Source organism: Juglans regia, chromosome 4 (genome assembly GCF_001411555.2).
Source record: "Juglans regia cultivar Chandler chromosome 4, Walnut 2.0, whole genome shotgun sequence".
Taxonomy (NCBI): Eukaryota; Viridiplantae; Streptophyta; class Magnoliopsida; order Fagales; family Juglandaceae; genus Juglans; species Juglans regia.
The window spans coordinates 5,229,197-5,245,601 of NC_049904.1; the positions used below are offsets into that span (position 1 = coordinate 5,229,197).

Genomic DNA, 16,405 nt, shown 5'->3' on the forward strand with positions numbered 1-16,405 from the left:
TAAATGAATAATGATAGTTCCCCTTTAAAAAAAAAAACTATTCATCACCAAATAGTAGTTATTAGTGCAAAGCGTAAAGCATATGGGTGAATAATGTATCTAATCTATGTATTTTTTACCATAGATTAAAATGCATAAAGCACTGAATCTCAAACATTGTTGTCAGTTTTTAGCTTCGTTTATTTTTAAAGATGAGATAAGATGAGTTGAGATTAAAATTAAAAAATTGAATAAAATATTATTAGAATATATTTTTTAATATTATTTTTGTTTTGAAATTTAAAAAAATTGTAATTATGAGATGAAAAATTTTCAAAGTTTTGGATTTTAATTTTAAATAGATGAGAGGTTTTCAAAGTCTTGATTGGGTTTTTTCCCTACCCCATATAACTTCTTCATTATAATTATAATTAGTCGTTAACATTCGAAAATAATTAAAGTAAAATAGTCAAAAAGTGAGGAAGTTAGATGAATAAATAATAATAGGTCAATAGTTATAGGAAGATAAATAGTTTTTTTTTATATTATTTAGTTGGAAAAGTAACAATAAAATGTAAGTGTTGGAAATTCAAAGACAAGGAACGAGAAATCAATAGACACTAATAATGAAAAGTCATTATTTTCCTCTCTAGTAAATTATTAACCATGAATGGTAAGCGGCATTTTGTCTTCAATCTTTTTTAATCTTAAATATATATAAAAAAAAAATAGAGTAGATTTATTGTGGTAATAAAGACGAGAAGTGTTACAGCGACAAAGAGGTCTCACATTGACATGACTTCATATGATATATATATTTATTTTATAATAAAAATAAATAATTTACAATCTAACGTATCACATCAAGTCACGTCATTTTGTAAATCTATTTTTATTAAATCTCTTAATGGGTTCGAGTAATGAGATTTACACAATATTTTTTACAGCATATTTTATAATTATATTTTAAAATAAGGATATTTTTATAAAGTAATATTATTTTTATAAGATATTTTATAAAAATATCATTCATTTTAAAATATAACTATAGAAAATATTGTGAAAAATATTGTCTTTATCATTTTTCACTTCAAATAAAAAAACAACGAGGGGACTCAATAAAATACATAAACCATACTTCAAAATTATAATATTATTACTATGAAAATTAAATAATAGGACAACGTCCTATATACTTATTCCATAGGCAAAGAGAGATATGTGATTAAGACCTATTTAGATTGAGAAATTATTTTATTATTATAATTTTGTTAAATTTTTACGTAAAATATAATAAATAATTTAATTTTTTTAAATTTTAATTCAAATTTTTTAATTTTTTAATTTTAAAATTTAAAATAATAATAATAATAAATAATATTTTAATTATTTTTAATTTTTATCTAAAATCGTCTAGATAAAGAAAACATTAAAAAAAACTTTCAAACAAAAAATGGGAGAGTTTCGTACACACACGAGCTATGAATTAAGAGGAATGAAAACAGCTAAGATTCAGGAACATCACCTGACAAAGCAATAAATCGAATAGAGACAGTTTTTAGGTTAGTACGTACCTTGTCTTTTTCAAATTTCAAATTTTAAATTTATTCACGTGTATTAATTGTCTGGCTAATTATGTCTCTTTAAAACCTTATATTGCAAATAATTAAAAATTAAAAATCATCATTTTAATTATCATTTATTTATATATTTTATGATTTGATGATAAGTAATGAATAATAAATAATTTTTAATTTAATATTATATTAAAAAAATAATAAAAATATGACGACAAAAAGAATGACCTAGTGCTCGCCATTAATGAAAACGAGCTATAGAGAGGGAACACAAATGTTCTAAAAGGGATATCTATCTCACTTATTCTTAAGAGCATTGCTTGATCTAAAGCCTCAGTTTTTTTAATTTATTTCATTTTATATAATTTTTTTAAATTTTTATAAAAAATAAAATAAATAATTTAATTTTTTCAAATCTCAAAATAAAAATAATATTAAAAAAATATATTCTAACAATATTTTATTCAACTTTTATCTCATCTCATCTGTAAAAACAAACGAGGCAGAATTCCGTATCTCTGAATTCTAGGGTTTAATTTGAGGAAGAGAAAGATTTAAAAAGTCGGGTAATACTTATTAAACATTTAATGTTATCATAAAAATTCACACAAAATAAATATCATAATATCCATTTTAGGAGGAAAAAAATTCTTTCAATTTATAATTTAAATTTGATGAATTCAAGTGAAAAGAGAGATAAACACAAACAAGGAGAATGGCTATACATCAGCTTGTAGCAGCAGCATATCTCACATGATTTTTTTTTTTTTAACTCAATACATTAAGGTGCTGCGGCTACAAACTGATGTAAATAATTTTTCAACAAGAAGAGGCCAAGGACAAGGGCCCCCAATGCTTGAAGAAACAATTTCACTGGGTGCTTTGGTTGCATGTTTTTCTTCGTAACTTTTGATAATTTTGCTCGTTTAGGTTTATAAGATGATCAGTCTCTCATAAGAATTAAGGAGCATGTATTGTCCATAATTTTTTTAAAGAAATATTTTAACTATAAAATGATTACATAAAAATAAATTTATAAACTAATGTAGCTTGATGTGGTGCGTGAGATTATAAAGTTATTTTTATTATAAAATAGATCTAACAGATCTCATGAAACCATATCAGTTTGTAGATTTATTTTTATGTAATCTATTTGTGTTTGTAGCAGTTCTCATTTTTTTAAGTAAGCCATTTTTGTCATTATTAAATCAGCTTTTGGTCTTCATAGTTTTTTCTTTATATTTAATTTGAAAAATATTATAATTGATATTATATTATATCTACATAGTATGTAACTCATGTACTATTTAAGTTGAGAGTGGTTTGGATTCAGAAATAAGTTGAGATGATTTGTAATTAGTAGAATAAAAGTTGAATTGTTTATTATATTTTGTGTGAGAATTTGAAAAAATTGTTTTGAAATTTGAAAAAGTTGAATTGGTTATTATATTTTGTATGTGAATTTAAAAAAATTGTAATAATGAGATGAAATGAATTGATGTAAATTTTGATTTCAAACGAAAAACTTTTTAATATAATTTATTGTTATACCTTATTTAGAAAACTCAAAACTTGGTTTATCATTTATAAATAATTATCTATTTTTTTATATAATTCATATATAACTTGTTTTCAAAGTTTAGCCTCTTTCTTTTAATTGCAACACATAATAAGCTTAAACGTAAAAATTCTCAAAATTATAGGAAGAATGAAATTTTGAAATCTATTATTTTTCTTTATTATATTTTTATTTTTATATTATATTACTCTGTTTACATTGGAATGTGTAGATACAGAGTTGTGCAGTGTACTTTGTGGAGGGTACTTGCAGCAGTTAGGAGCCCCACAAGGACTCTGCATCCATCGTTCAATTGAGATCGATAGATTTTAAATGCATGGGATTGCAACGGTGATCACGTGCAAAATCCATTAATGGATTGAGAGAGGCAAGCCAGAGAGCCATAACGTATTTATAATTAATGAGACGATTGGGTTTGAAGTTGATTTTAATTTATTTTATTATTATTTATTATTATTCAATAATTTTAACTTATAAATTTCATTATTATTTACAATTCATCTCATTATTATTCACAATTTATCTCAACTCATTTTAAGTCATCTTTAAATCCAAACGTCTTCTGACAAAATAGTTGTAATTGTGAGTACGTAACCGTCATGTGATTATTTATGAAAAAATGAATAGATACGAGATATGTGAAAAAAAATTAATTTTTTAATAATAAATTTTATTATTTTTTAAAACGACTGCATGATACTTATACAATTATTGAGCGTGAATTCTACTCTTTTTTTTTTTTATTATTCCTTAAGGAATGCGAACACTTGTATAATTCATAATTTTATTTAATGAGCATTGCTATTCATAAGCCCATACACTACACACCAAAATTTTTTTATTTTTTTAAAATTATTTTAAAGTTTGTTTTGGTTTTATTATTCTTAAAATAATTGAATGATTCTACTCATAATTCATATACCACACATTTAATAAGAGAATAAAATTAAAGAAATCATAAAAAGGTTGGTGTGTGGTGTATGAGGGTTAAGAATATAATTTTTCTTATTTAATATTACTCAAATTCAAAACATTCTTAACTTGTCTAAATTATGTAAATTCAAGAAACGTTAGCTGTAAAATACTATGTGAAAAATTTATAAGTAATATAATGTGTGTATATTTCTTCATTTTTTATCTTTATTTTTTTAACGAATAATTATATAACTTATTTTATATATTAATTCGAAGTCTTAAAATTCAAACAAAAACTCAGACAATATTGGATACCAATGGATTTAAATTTTAGAAAATCATAAATACTGTAAAATTTATTTTATGTATAATTAATGTTAAATACAGTTTTGGAATATGCAAGTCTGATGTATTCCCTTTGAATAAGAGTGAGTTTACTATTAAAAAAATAATTTCTTTCATGTGAATTTTATATTTATCTATTTTTTTTAAAGGTACGCACGGGTAATGTATGTTCTAAGACTATTATTTTTAAGGGAAAATGCAGTTTAGATAGTGAAATGAGATAAGATAGTTTTAAATAAAAATTAAAAGTTAAATAAAATATTATTATAATATTATTTTTTAATATTATTATTGTTTTTAGATTTAAAAATATTGAATTGTTTATTATATTTTATGTGAAAATCTGATACAATTGTAATAATTAGATGAAATGATATAAGATTAAACACTTTTACTATCCAAATGGGACTAAAGATATAATTTCTCTTTATGTTTTTATCTCTTTTTCGCTTTGAATCCTCTAAAATTCGAACAAAAACCTTAAAGAATCCGAAGTGTTCAACTTATGGAATTACGGCAGTAAGAAAATAATTGACAGTTACGAATAACAGTGAATGCTTTTGCCGGGGGATATAACTCCCCTGATAGCCAAGCAAGAGTCCAAGCTGTGTCTGACCTTTGTGTTCTGACATTCATGGCATCATTTTTGGTTTTTGCACAAGCATAGATTCTCCGCCTACACAATTCTAAGTAGCTCTTGCCTTTCTTCTCAAATCTGTGAAGTGGTTTTAGCTGGGGGAGAGGCGGGAGGCTGGTGATGGTTGTATACCGAAGATTCAGATCAAGAAACAGAGAGGCCAAAGTGAAAAGACAATGGTGACTGGGAGCTCGGAAGATAGAAAATGGAGGTTTGTTCTTCCTCTTCTTCTTTTTGTTCTTCCTCTCTATCTCTCTCTCAAACAGCATTTTTCTTCACTCTGTGCAATGGGTTTTCTCTTAGTGACAAAAAAATGGAAGGGGGCGATGGTTCGAGAACGGTGGAGTCCTTAAGAGGGAGATTGCTTGCAGAGAGACAAGCTTCAAGGGTAGCTGAAGAAAATGCGGTTCTTCTGGGCAAGAAGGTATGCCCTTTTCCCTAACTTTCCTGTAACTAAGGTTTTGATCTGCTGTTCTTTCCCCCTGATTGGTAAAATTGGATATTCTCTCAGATCCTTTTCCAAAATATTTGAATTTTTTTTGTCTGACATTCTCTCTCTAATTTATTCTCTAATGTGACTGAGAGGTACAGTTGATAGAACTAGAGAATCAACTTAAACAAGAGACCAAACTGAGATACAAAGCTGAAAAAAGGTTCCAAGTTTTGATGAAGAAACTTGAATCCTTGAACATTTCCACCATATCTGTGGAATCAGAGCAGTCCAGCTCGTCAGAAAAGGGTGAAATGTCTTGTACATCATCGACTATTACCTCAGATTCCAAAAACCAGGAAGAAGATGAATCCAAGTCCCAATTCACAAGCCCAGAAATCTCAGAAGACCTGGAGCACAATGCATCAGAAACTACTTCTACATCCACTAAAATTCCTTCAAGTCCTTCCACTGAAAATGATTCTGGGTCTCTGGGTACTGCTAATTCCAAATCAAACTCCAATCTCAATGATCCTTCCCAGCACAGATTCAGCTATAAGTTGAGTACCAGCTGCTCTGAAGATCCAAACACTGATAATCATAGGTACTGAATTCCAATCTGCAATTGTTCTTTTCAAAGTCAATCTTGGTTTTGTAATCAATGAAATTTTTAAACATTTCTGCTAATCATATATAAGTGATGATTTGTTTCAGTTGTTCAAGCTTAAAATCTTCGATAGTAGATAATGAGAGTGATCAAGGGGACAAAGTTGATAACTCATTGGCATTAGTTACGGTGAGTTTTCCGGCGACATCAAAGACCGTTGAGGTGAAGCCACTAAATCAAAGTGTTCGTGAAGTTCTTGATGCTCTAAGGCATGCCAGGGAAAAACTTCAGAGCTCAATGCAGAGAAGACATATGATTCAAGCTGGCCCAGCTTACACTCACTTCTGCAAGTAGTAATTATGTCAATTTCCTTTCATAATATAATACTATGGAAAGAAAGAGACAAGTCAGTAAGATATAGTCATTTGTGTTACTTTTGCATGGAAACAAACAGAGAACATGTAATATTATCTATCAATCTTGCCGTCGATATTGTCTATCAATTTTTGAATTTATTAAGACAAGAAAATATATTATAAATAATGCTACATACAATCGTTGAGCGCACAAACGTCGTGTAATCGTTTTAAAAAATAATAAAGTTTATTATTTAAAAATTAATATTTTTTTTTATGTAAATCCCATTTATATATATATATTTTTTTTTTTTGAAATGATTAAGCTGCGTTTAACTACTCATAACTGAGAAATATTAACTGAATCCAAAGATTGCATTAATCTGAGTGCAATGTTAATAAAGTAGTTCTGATTGTACTTGAACGTCAAAATGAGCATGTGAAGTGGGAATTTCTGTCTATATCTGATCATGGCGATGGGTCCCCACTCTTGGGTTTTACTTGTGTGACTCTTTACTCATGGTCATTTGATCCTTGTGACTTGCATTTAGGGGATTTGATTCTTGGGCTTAAGTGTTCGCGGTTCAGAATAATTACAAAACTACCCTTCTATTTTGATCAATTAAACCATTAGGGAGACCTAAACTAGGCAGTTGTAGGGCTGGACAAATGAGGACTATATCCAGCTTTTATTTGTGATGAAAAAATTATTAAATACTCTCAAAATGCGAATGGCGTGGTATTCTCACTCTATCAATATATGTCATGTGATTGTCGCCTCGTTTGTTTTTAGAAAATATCTCATCTAATTTTTATAATTTTTTTAACTTCTAATACAAAATAAAATAAATAATTTAATTTTTTCAAATTTTAAAATAAAAATAATATTAAAAATATATTTTAACAATACTTTATTTAATTTTTTAACTTTAATCTCATCTCATCTTTGAAAACAAACGAGTTCTAAAATAACTTATCTAAGTATTAATTTCATAATATCCTATAATAGAATGGGAGTACGGGCATTCGTCTTCGTATTCTAAATAAACCTAATATTTACTTTTGTAACTGAGCCTCTTTTTGACTGATAATCAAGGAAGAATCATTGATTAGGTTTTAAAACATCTCAAAGTTTAAACATGTTTAAACGTTCACTATATATGTTTTTTCATGAGATTTGAACATGTCAAAAAGCAAGGATGCCTAACCCCAAGCATATTCCCTTAGCCTGCTATGCCTATGCAGTTTTGTCTAAGGGTGTATAGGAATCGACAGGACCAGCTTTTGCCGATGAGAATTGTCCACCGGAGTTAGGAACCAGTGGAGAACCGATTGGCCGGCGGTAGAAAATATAAGGAATCAATGTCCGCAAGTTCGGTCCCAATCTGAATCAGGTTCAAATCATCGAGCCAACCTTATATAATATATATATATATATATATATATTCTTTATATATATCAAAGGTAAAATGAAGTCGTTTCACTTAAATGATTTAAATGGCATCGTTTTACACTAAAGGTATAGGAAAAAAAATATGCGTCGTTTAGCTCTAGGGTTTAATAACCCCTCCCCTCCCCTCTCTCTTCTTCATCCCAATGGATCTCTTTATTTCTGCTCTCTCCCCTCTCACCCCGCAGTGTAGTACTGCGCCACAATCCTCCCCTCCTCTCCTCCTTCACGCAGTTTGGAGCTTGGTCTGTCCCTCATCTCTCCAAGATCTCTCATCAAACTCTTACTCGAACTATCCCTCACGGTCTCACCTCTCCGAGATCTCTCCTCTCTGAAACGTCTCTCCGAGGCCGAGCTCTCTGTTGTTCAACTTCATGTCGAGCTCTCTCGTTCTTCTCTCATCTCTCCTGTTCACCTCTCCCTCCTGAGTTTTTGTTATGAATTTATGATTTTGTTGTAAATTTTTAAATTTGTTGCAAATTTTGATTGATTTTGTTTTAATTTTTTTATGTGAATTTGGGGATAGATTAGCAATCGACAGACCGACCGTAGAACCGATCATTATCAACCATAAGAAATCGCCGTTTCTCTTTGTCCCTGCTGGCCGGTTTCAATCGGCACTTAAAAAACTATCGGTGCGGTTTTGATTTTGGACCGAAACCGCACCGATAGGTCGGTTTTCAGTCCTAATTTTGTCTGTGATTGGATTTAATTGCAACCCAACAGAGCATATGCTCTTTTGAGAAATTCTTTTTGGCCTTAAAACCTCTTAGAGTTTGCTCTCTACTTTATATGGTAAAAGAGAATTCCACATTATACGAAGAAAGACAATGGCAGGTCGATGTTGTTTCCAGGTGCATATATATATTTGGTAAAAAGAAAACGAGACTAAAGTGAAACTTTTCCACGAGAGGAGGCTCATGCATTTTAGCTTGGTCCAGCAATTCAACTGGCTCTATGTACAAGATAGAAATAAAATAAAAATAATAAACGTACCTTTGCCGGTGGGATTAGAGTACTGATGTCCAGCCTATCTTAAAGATATGATTTCAAGAAATCTCTATGTAGGTGCTCAATGGTACGGTTCTTATGATGAGTTCTTGAATATTAGTAATGGAAGTCTTCGAGAGAAAATGAAAATTAAATAAAATATTATTAAAATATTAAATTTTAATATAATTTTAATTTTAAGGATCAACACTCCAGAAAATTTCACCATACTTTACTTTTCTGTAAAAAATACCACTTCCCGTGGATTTTAAAATGGAATTATGAAAGAAATGGTGATGTTATGACACGAGTTTATTTCACAAAATGGTGGGATAAATTCGCGTATGTTCAAAAAATTGTTGATTTCCTGATCAGAGATTTTCCCCAGTCTGCTCCAAATTTGCAGAATATTACGGAATTTCCACAGATCATGACTGCCCCATCCAACAGGAAATTCAGATGTTTTTGTTTTGCTAAAAACGGAATCTGCCATCTCTTAAACAAAAAAGAACAGAAGCATTGATGCCTAACCTTGTTAAAGGTTTAGCAGCAATTTGTACAGAACCTATGTGAATATATTTAAATCCCTCTTTTCTGTATTTTTTGATATCTTCCTCATCAAGGAGATAGCATTTTTCCTGGGATTTAGATATACTATAGGTTTGTTCGACTGTTCGAACATTCAAAGTATTCAAAAAAGTATTTTTCAACCAAGTGGTTTTATAAATATCAGATGGTTTAATATCTGGGATCTTCCATGATCCTAGATCAGGAGATAGCTCTTCTCCATAAGAGCAATCCTCTTCATTGACAATATCAGGTGACAAAGTCGACCTGGAACTAATTGAGGAATTACTCCTCCTCATCCTAACAGGTTTTGATCCTAATCTACAGGGAAGGTTGCATCTCAAAGAGGCTGCGAACTTTACCTTGGCTGGTTATACACGGTCCACCTAGTATGCCCTAGACGCCTACCACGGCTGGAACGGGTCTTATAAAGGTGCTTGTTATAACACAGACACGATACTGGACCACCTAGTGCAGAAACTCCCGCACCCGGTAGAAGATGATCAAAACAAGATAGAAAAAAGAAGAATAATGTGCAACAACTAGATACCAAATATGGCTCTGATACCATAGACAGCGGAAATGGAGAGAAGAGGGATTAGAGAAGAAGAGAAGAAAGGAGAATATGGAAAAATAAAGCAAAGCAAATAAATATGCACAATTAAAGGCAGGCGGTTGAACCGACCATATGCATGGATGCGATGCAAAATAAAATAGATAGTATGAAAATAAACATATTCATAAACTTTTGCTAAATTGTCTCTGCCTAGAAATGAAATAAGGTTCTCCTTTTATAGACGAAGGAGTTTCTGTATACATGGGATCCGTGACTCACAGCTGTCGTTTACTGTTGAAGCACGGGAAAGTAAAAGCAGAAAGTAAATCCGTGAGTGAACAGTGTTATCACTGTTTAACCACGGGTGTCATCATTGTGTCTGGCGGCTGGAGCTGCTTTTGACACAAAACGACAAAGCTTAAAGGGGACTAGTGGATCCGGTCCTCTTTGAACTTAAGTAGTTGGCAAAAGTGGTACCTTCTGTCGAAAGTAGGTAGCAATTATTCTTCATCTGTGTCTATCCCGGCAAATCCGGAAATGGAGAGAAGAGGGATTGGAGAAGAAGAGAAGGAAGGAGAATATGGAAGAATAAAGCAAAGCAAATAAATATGCACAATTAAAGGCAGGCGGTTGAACCGACCATATGCATGGATGCGATGCAAAATAAAATAGATAGTATGATATGATCCTAATGACAGTGATATCAGCTGTCATTAGGATCAAAACTTGTTAGGATGAGGAGGAGTAATTCCTCAATTAGTTCCAGGTCGACTTTGCCACCTGATATTGTCAATGAAGAGGATTGCTCTTTTGGAGAAGAGCTATCTCCTGATCTAGGATCATGGAAGATCCCAGATATTAAACCCACTGATATTTACAAAACCACTTGGTTTAAAAATACTTTTTTGAATACTTTGAATGTTCGAACAGTCGAACAAACCTATAGTATATCTAAATCCCAAGAGAAATGTTATCTCCTTAATAAGGAAGACATTAAAAAATACAGAAATGAGGGATTTAAATATATTCACATAGGTTCTGTACAAATTGCTGCTAAACCCTTAACAAGGTTAGGCATCAATGCTTCTGTTCTTTTTTGTTTAAGAGATGGCAGATTCCTCGGATTTGAGGATAGCATTCTCGGAATGGTCCAGTCTTCTTTATCAGAAGGACCAGTCCATTTTGATTGTTTTCCAAATATTACATTGGCTTTGACTGATGAACATATTTTAAAATGGGAGATAAATGATCTTCGTAATAAAGGCATTATCAGGAATAGCAAGTCACCTTGGTCTTGTCCTGCTTTTTATGTCCAGAAAAATGCTGAACTAGAACGGGGTACCCCTCGTCTGGTTATTAATTACAAACCCTTGAACAAAGTCTTAGAGTGGATTAGATACCCTATTCCCAATAAACAAGACTTAATTCATAGGTTGAGTGATGCTGTAGTCTTCTCCAAATTTGACCTTAAGTCTGGGTTTTGGCAAATCCAAATAGCCGAGTCAGATAGGTATAAGACTGCTTTTGTTACCCCTTTTGGTCATTTCGAATGGAACGTCATTGACTTTGTAAGGACCTTCTCGTCTGCGGTAATTACTTCTTTTGACCCATATGCGAAAGCAATTGAGTCAAAACCCATTCCTATTACTCCTCAATTTTTCCTCCCAAAAGGAAAAGCTGAGTTCTTGAAAAAGAATTTTGTTTCTTATCTGTTTCATATCGAGCCCAACAGCACGATATTTACAGATCCCTTCAAAATTTCTTCTTCATATTTTCCTCCTCTTTTTCACTGGATCCCTGAAGATTTCTCAAAAAATCTCCAGTTTTATTCCAGTATTTTAATTCAAACAAATTCGTTGGTTATCAAACCCATTCCTGACAAGTTTGATCCCAACAAATTGATTTACCGCAGTGCCTATATTCACAAAGTCATCACTCAGGCAGAATGGGGGTCTTCCCCATATTCTACCAAAAAACTTGACTTAATAGACACTGCTTTCTCTTATTTTGACTACATTGATGCTTGGAAGCGCTTCATGTTCTTCCAAACTCCTGCTATGGACCATTCCTGGTTCTTATGTTTTGACAAGAAATTCAAAGGACATCTCCCACTTTGGTTCATCCAATGGTGGAACCAATATGGATATGCTCCTGAAATACTTCCTGATGAGCTCTTCAAAGCTTATCAACAATTTTCAAAAGTCGTCGGTCCAACCCTGGATCAACACTCCAGAAAATTTCACCATACTTTACTTTTCTGTAAAAAATACCACTTCCCGTGGATTTTAAAATGGAATTATGAAAGAAATTGTGATGTTATGACACGAGTTTATTTCACAAAATGGTGGGATAAATTCGCGTATGTTCAAAAAATTGTTGATTTCCTGATCAGAGATTTTCCCCAGTCTGCTCCAAATTTGCAGAATATTACGGAATTTCCACAGATCATGACTGCCCCATCCAAAGGACCTGAATATCCACTTTTACTTCAGGCCCCTGCTCCTCCACCAAAAACCGAGGGGGGGAAGGATAAGGACAAGGACAGTTCCTCCAGCAAATCCTCCAAGTCCAAGAAGAAAACAGATTCACTCTTCGACAGACTTAATAAAAAGGATTTAATCAACATTTTAAAAGAAGAATTATCAAAGTCTCAAAGCAAGTCTGAAAATGACTCAGACACAGCATCAGAGGCTTCATACAGCAACTTCTTCGGTAATTCCGGATTCGTCGGGATAGACACAGAAGAAGAATAATTGCTACCTACTTTCGGCAGAAGTTACCACTTCTGTCAACTACTTAAGTTCGAAGAGGACCAGATCCATCAGTCCCCTTTAAACTTTGTTGTTTTGTGCCAAAAGCAGCTTCAGCCGCCAGACACAATGATGACACCCGTGGTTAAACAGTAATAACACTGTTCACTCACAGATTTACTTTCTGCTTTCCCGTGCTTCAACAGTAAATGACAGCTGTGAGTCACGGATCCCATGTAAACAGGAACTCCTTCGTCTATAAAAGGAGAACCTTATTTCATTTCTAGGCAGAGACAATTTTAGCGAAAACCATATTGTAAGCTATCTGTTTCCTCTCTGCCTATTTTCATATTTCCCAAGAGCAAAGATCCTTTAGTGATCGCTCTACTCTGTGCCATAAACTTTGTAATCTTTATTAAAGTTTATGAATATGTTTATATTATCTGTTTCATTATTTTGCAATGCATCCATGCATATGGTCGGTTCAACCGCCTGCCTTTAATTGTGCATATTTATTTGCTTTGCTTTATTCTTCCATATTCTCCTTCCTTCTCTTCTTCTCCAATCCCTCTTCTCTCCATTTCCGCTGTTTATGGTGGACCGTGTATCTCCTTCCGAATTCCAAAATATTATGAACGACATCTTCAATTCGTTCTCTGCTTTCACCATTGTCTACATTGACGATGTTCTTGTTTTTTCCAAATCTATTGATGAACATTGGAAACATTTGCAAACGTTTCTTGACATCATTAGATTCAATGGTCTTGTTGTCTCGGCAATAAAAATTAAATTGTTTCAAACCAAGATTAGATTCCTTGGTTACGACATCTCTGAAGGAAAAATCAAGCCAATCCAAAGAGCCATCGAATTTGCTGATAAATTCCCTGATGTCATTCTTGATAAAAATCAATTGAGGAGTAATAGGAATGGGTTTTGACTCAATTGCTTTCGCATATGGGTCAAAAGAAGTAATTACCGCAGACGAGAAGGTCTGTGGTTGAATTGGTTTGCCAAGTGGTTGAAACCTGTTGGCAATATCAAGTGCTGTGGAGGCAGCACTGGTGGAAGCAGATCCAGCCTCATTCTTGATGAGGTTTATACTGGGCAATGGTGGTGGTGGATTCACCTTTTTCTCTCTCTCTCGGGGTTTCTTTTTGCTGGCCATGGTGAGGTTTCTGCAAAAATTCACGGGTGAGAAAGTCAGGGATAAAATTTTTTGTGCCTTTGATATATTCAATATCAAAATCAAAAACACTAAAAATACCTTGCCATCGTGACCTTCTCTTCTTTCCAGCTGACGAAGAATTGAAGGGATCAGGAGTACTGTTTAGCGAAAACCATATTGTAAGCTATCTGTTTCCTCTCTGCCTATTTTCATATTTCCCAAGAGCAAAGATCCTTTAGTGATCGCTCTACTCTGTGCCATAAACTTTGTAATCTTTATTAAAGTTTATGAATATGTTTATATTATCTGTTTCATTATTTTGCAATGCATCCATGCATATGGTCGGTTCAACCGCCTGCCTTTAATTGTGCATATTTATTTGCTTTGCTTTAAAGGTGAAAGCAGAGAACGAATTGACATCTTCAATTCGTTCTCTGCTTTCACCATTGTCTACATTGACGATGTTCTTGTTTTTTCCAAATCTATTGATGAACATTGGAAACATTTGCAAACGTTTCTTGACATCATTAGATTCAATGGTCTTGTTGTCTCGGCAACAAAAATTAAATTGTTTCAAACCAAGATTAGATTCCTTGGTTACGACATCTCTGAAGGAAAAATCAAGCCAATCCAAAGAGCCATCGAATTTGCTGATAAATTCCCTGATGTCATTCTTGATAAAAATCAATTGCAGAGGTTCTTAGGATCTCTCAATTATGTTGCTGATTTCTACAAGGATATGAGGAAACAATGTCGTCCTTTGTTCAAACGACTCCTTTCTAATCCTCCTCCTTGGACAGAAATTCATACTAATTTGGTAAGGAAAATTAAGGCACATGTCAAAACTCTTCCGTGCCTTGGTATCCCTACTTCTGATTCTTTCAAAATTGTGCAAACTGATGCCTCAGATATTGGTTATGGTGGCATTCTGAAACAATGTGTTTCACCAGGCTCATCCGAACAAATTGTTCGCTTCCATTCTGGAACCTGGAATCCTGCACAAGAAAATTATAGTACTATTAAAAAAGAAATTTTAGTTATAGTACTATGTATTTCCAAATTTCAATCTGACCTTTTAAATCAAAAATTTTTAGTCAGAATTGACTGTTTATCTGCAAAATCTGTTTTAGAAAAAGATGTTAAAAACATTGCATCAAAACATATTTTTGCACGATGGCAAGGTATTTTAAGTGTTTTTGATTTTGATATTGAATATATCAAAGGCACAAAAAATTTTATCCCTGACTTTCTCACCCGTGAATTTTTGCAGAAACCTCACCATGGCCAGCAAAAAGAAACCCCGAGAGAGAGAGAAAAAGGTGAATCCACCACCACCATTGCCCAGTATAAACCTCATCAAGAATGAGGCTGGATCTGCTTCCACTAGTGCTGCCTCCACAGCACTTGATATTGCCAACAGGTTTCAACCACTTGGCAAACCAATTCAACCACAGACCTTCTCGTCTGCGGTAATTACTTCTTTTGACCCATATGCGAAAGCAATTGAGTCAAAACCCATTCCTATTACTCCTCAATTTTTTCTCCCAAAAGGAAAAGCTGAGTTCTTGAAAAAGAATTTTGTTTCTTATCTGTTTCATATCGAGCCCAACAGCACGATATTTACAGATCCCTTCAAAATTTCTTCTTCATATTTTCCTCCTCTTTTTCACTGGATCCCTGAAGATTTCTCAAAAAATCTCCAGTTTTATTCCAGTATTTTAATTCAAACAAATTCGTTGGTTATCAAACCCATTCCTGACAAGTTTGATCCCAACAAATTGATTTACCGCAGTGCCTATATTCACAAAGTCATCACTCAGGCAGAATGGGGGTCTTCCCCATATTCTACCAAAAAACTTGACTTAATAGACACTGCTTTCTCTTATTTTGACTACATTGATGCTTGGAAGCGCTTCATGTTCTTCCAAACTCCTGCTATGGACCATTCCTGGTTCTTATGTTTTGACAAGAAATTCAAAGGACATCTCCCACTTTGGTTCATCCAATGGTGGAACCAATATGGATATGCTCCTGAAATACTTCCTGATGAGCTCTTCAAAGCTTATCAACAATTTTCAAAAGTCGTCGGTCCAACCCTGGATCAACACTCCAGAAAATTTCACCATACTTTACTTTTCTGTAAAAAATACCACTTCCCATGGATTTTAAAATGGAATTATGAAAGAAATGGTGATGTTATGACACGAGTTTATTTCACAAAATGGTGGGATAAATTCGCGTATGTTCAAAAAATTGTTGATTTTCTGATCAGAGATTTTCCCCAGTCTGCTCCAAATTTGCAGAATATTACGGAATTTCCACAGATCATGACTGCCCCATCCAAAGGACCTGAATATCCACTTTTACTTCAGGCCCCTGCTCCTTCACCAAAAACCGAGGGGGGGAAGGATAAGGATAAAGACGGAATCCCTTTTATCTCTTCTTTATATCCTTTCATGACTGAGAAAGACGGTATCACTACCGACCCTTTTGGTCAGAAAG

General features: G+C 32.9%; 1 protein-coding gene across 2 annotated transcripts; it reads left to right on the forward strand.

Annotated features, from left to right (window-relative positions):
- Nucleotides 1–5,012: 5,012 nt before the first annotated feature.
- On the forward strand, nucleotides 5,013–6,557 carry LOC108980113 (suppressor protein SRP40-like). Of its 2 annotated transcripts, none has more exons than XM_018950940.2 (4): nucleotides 5,013–5,243; nucleotides 5,336–5,456; nucleotides 5,618–6,066; nucleotides 6,177–6,557. In XM_018950940.2, exons 1-4 carry the CDS (start codon nucleotides 5,209–5,211, stop codon nucleotides 6,421–6,423), a joined length of 852 nt encoding a protein of 283 aa, XP_018806485.1. In that variant the 5' UTR covers nucleotides 5,013–5,208; the 3' UTR covers nucleotides 6,424–6,557. The 2 variants fall into 2 exon arrangements, with proteins under 2 accessions (XP_018806485.1, XP_018806486.1); XM_018950941.2 differs by having other exon boundaries at nucleotides 5,624–6,066.
- Nucleotides 6,558–16,405: the final 9,848 nt, after the last annotated feature.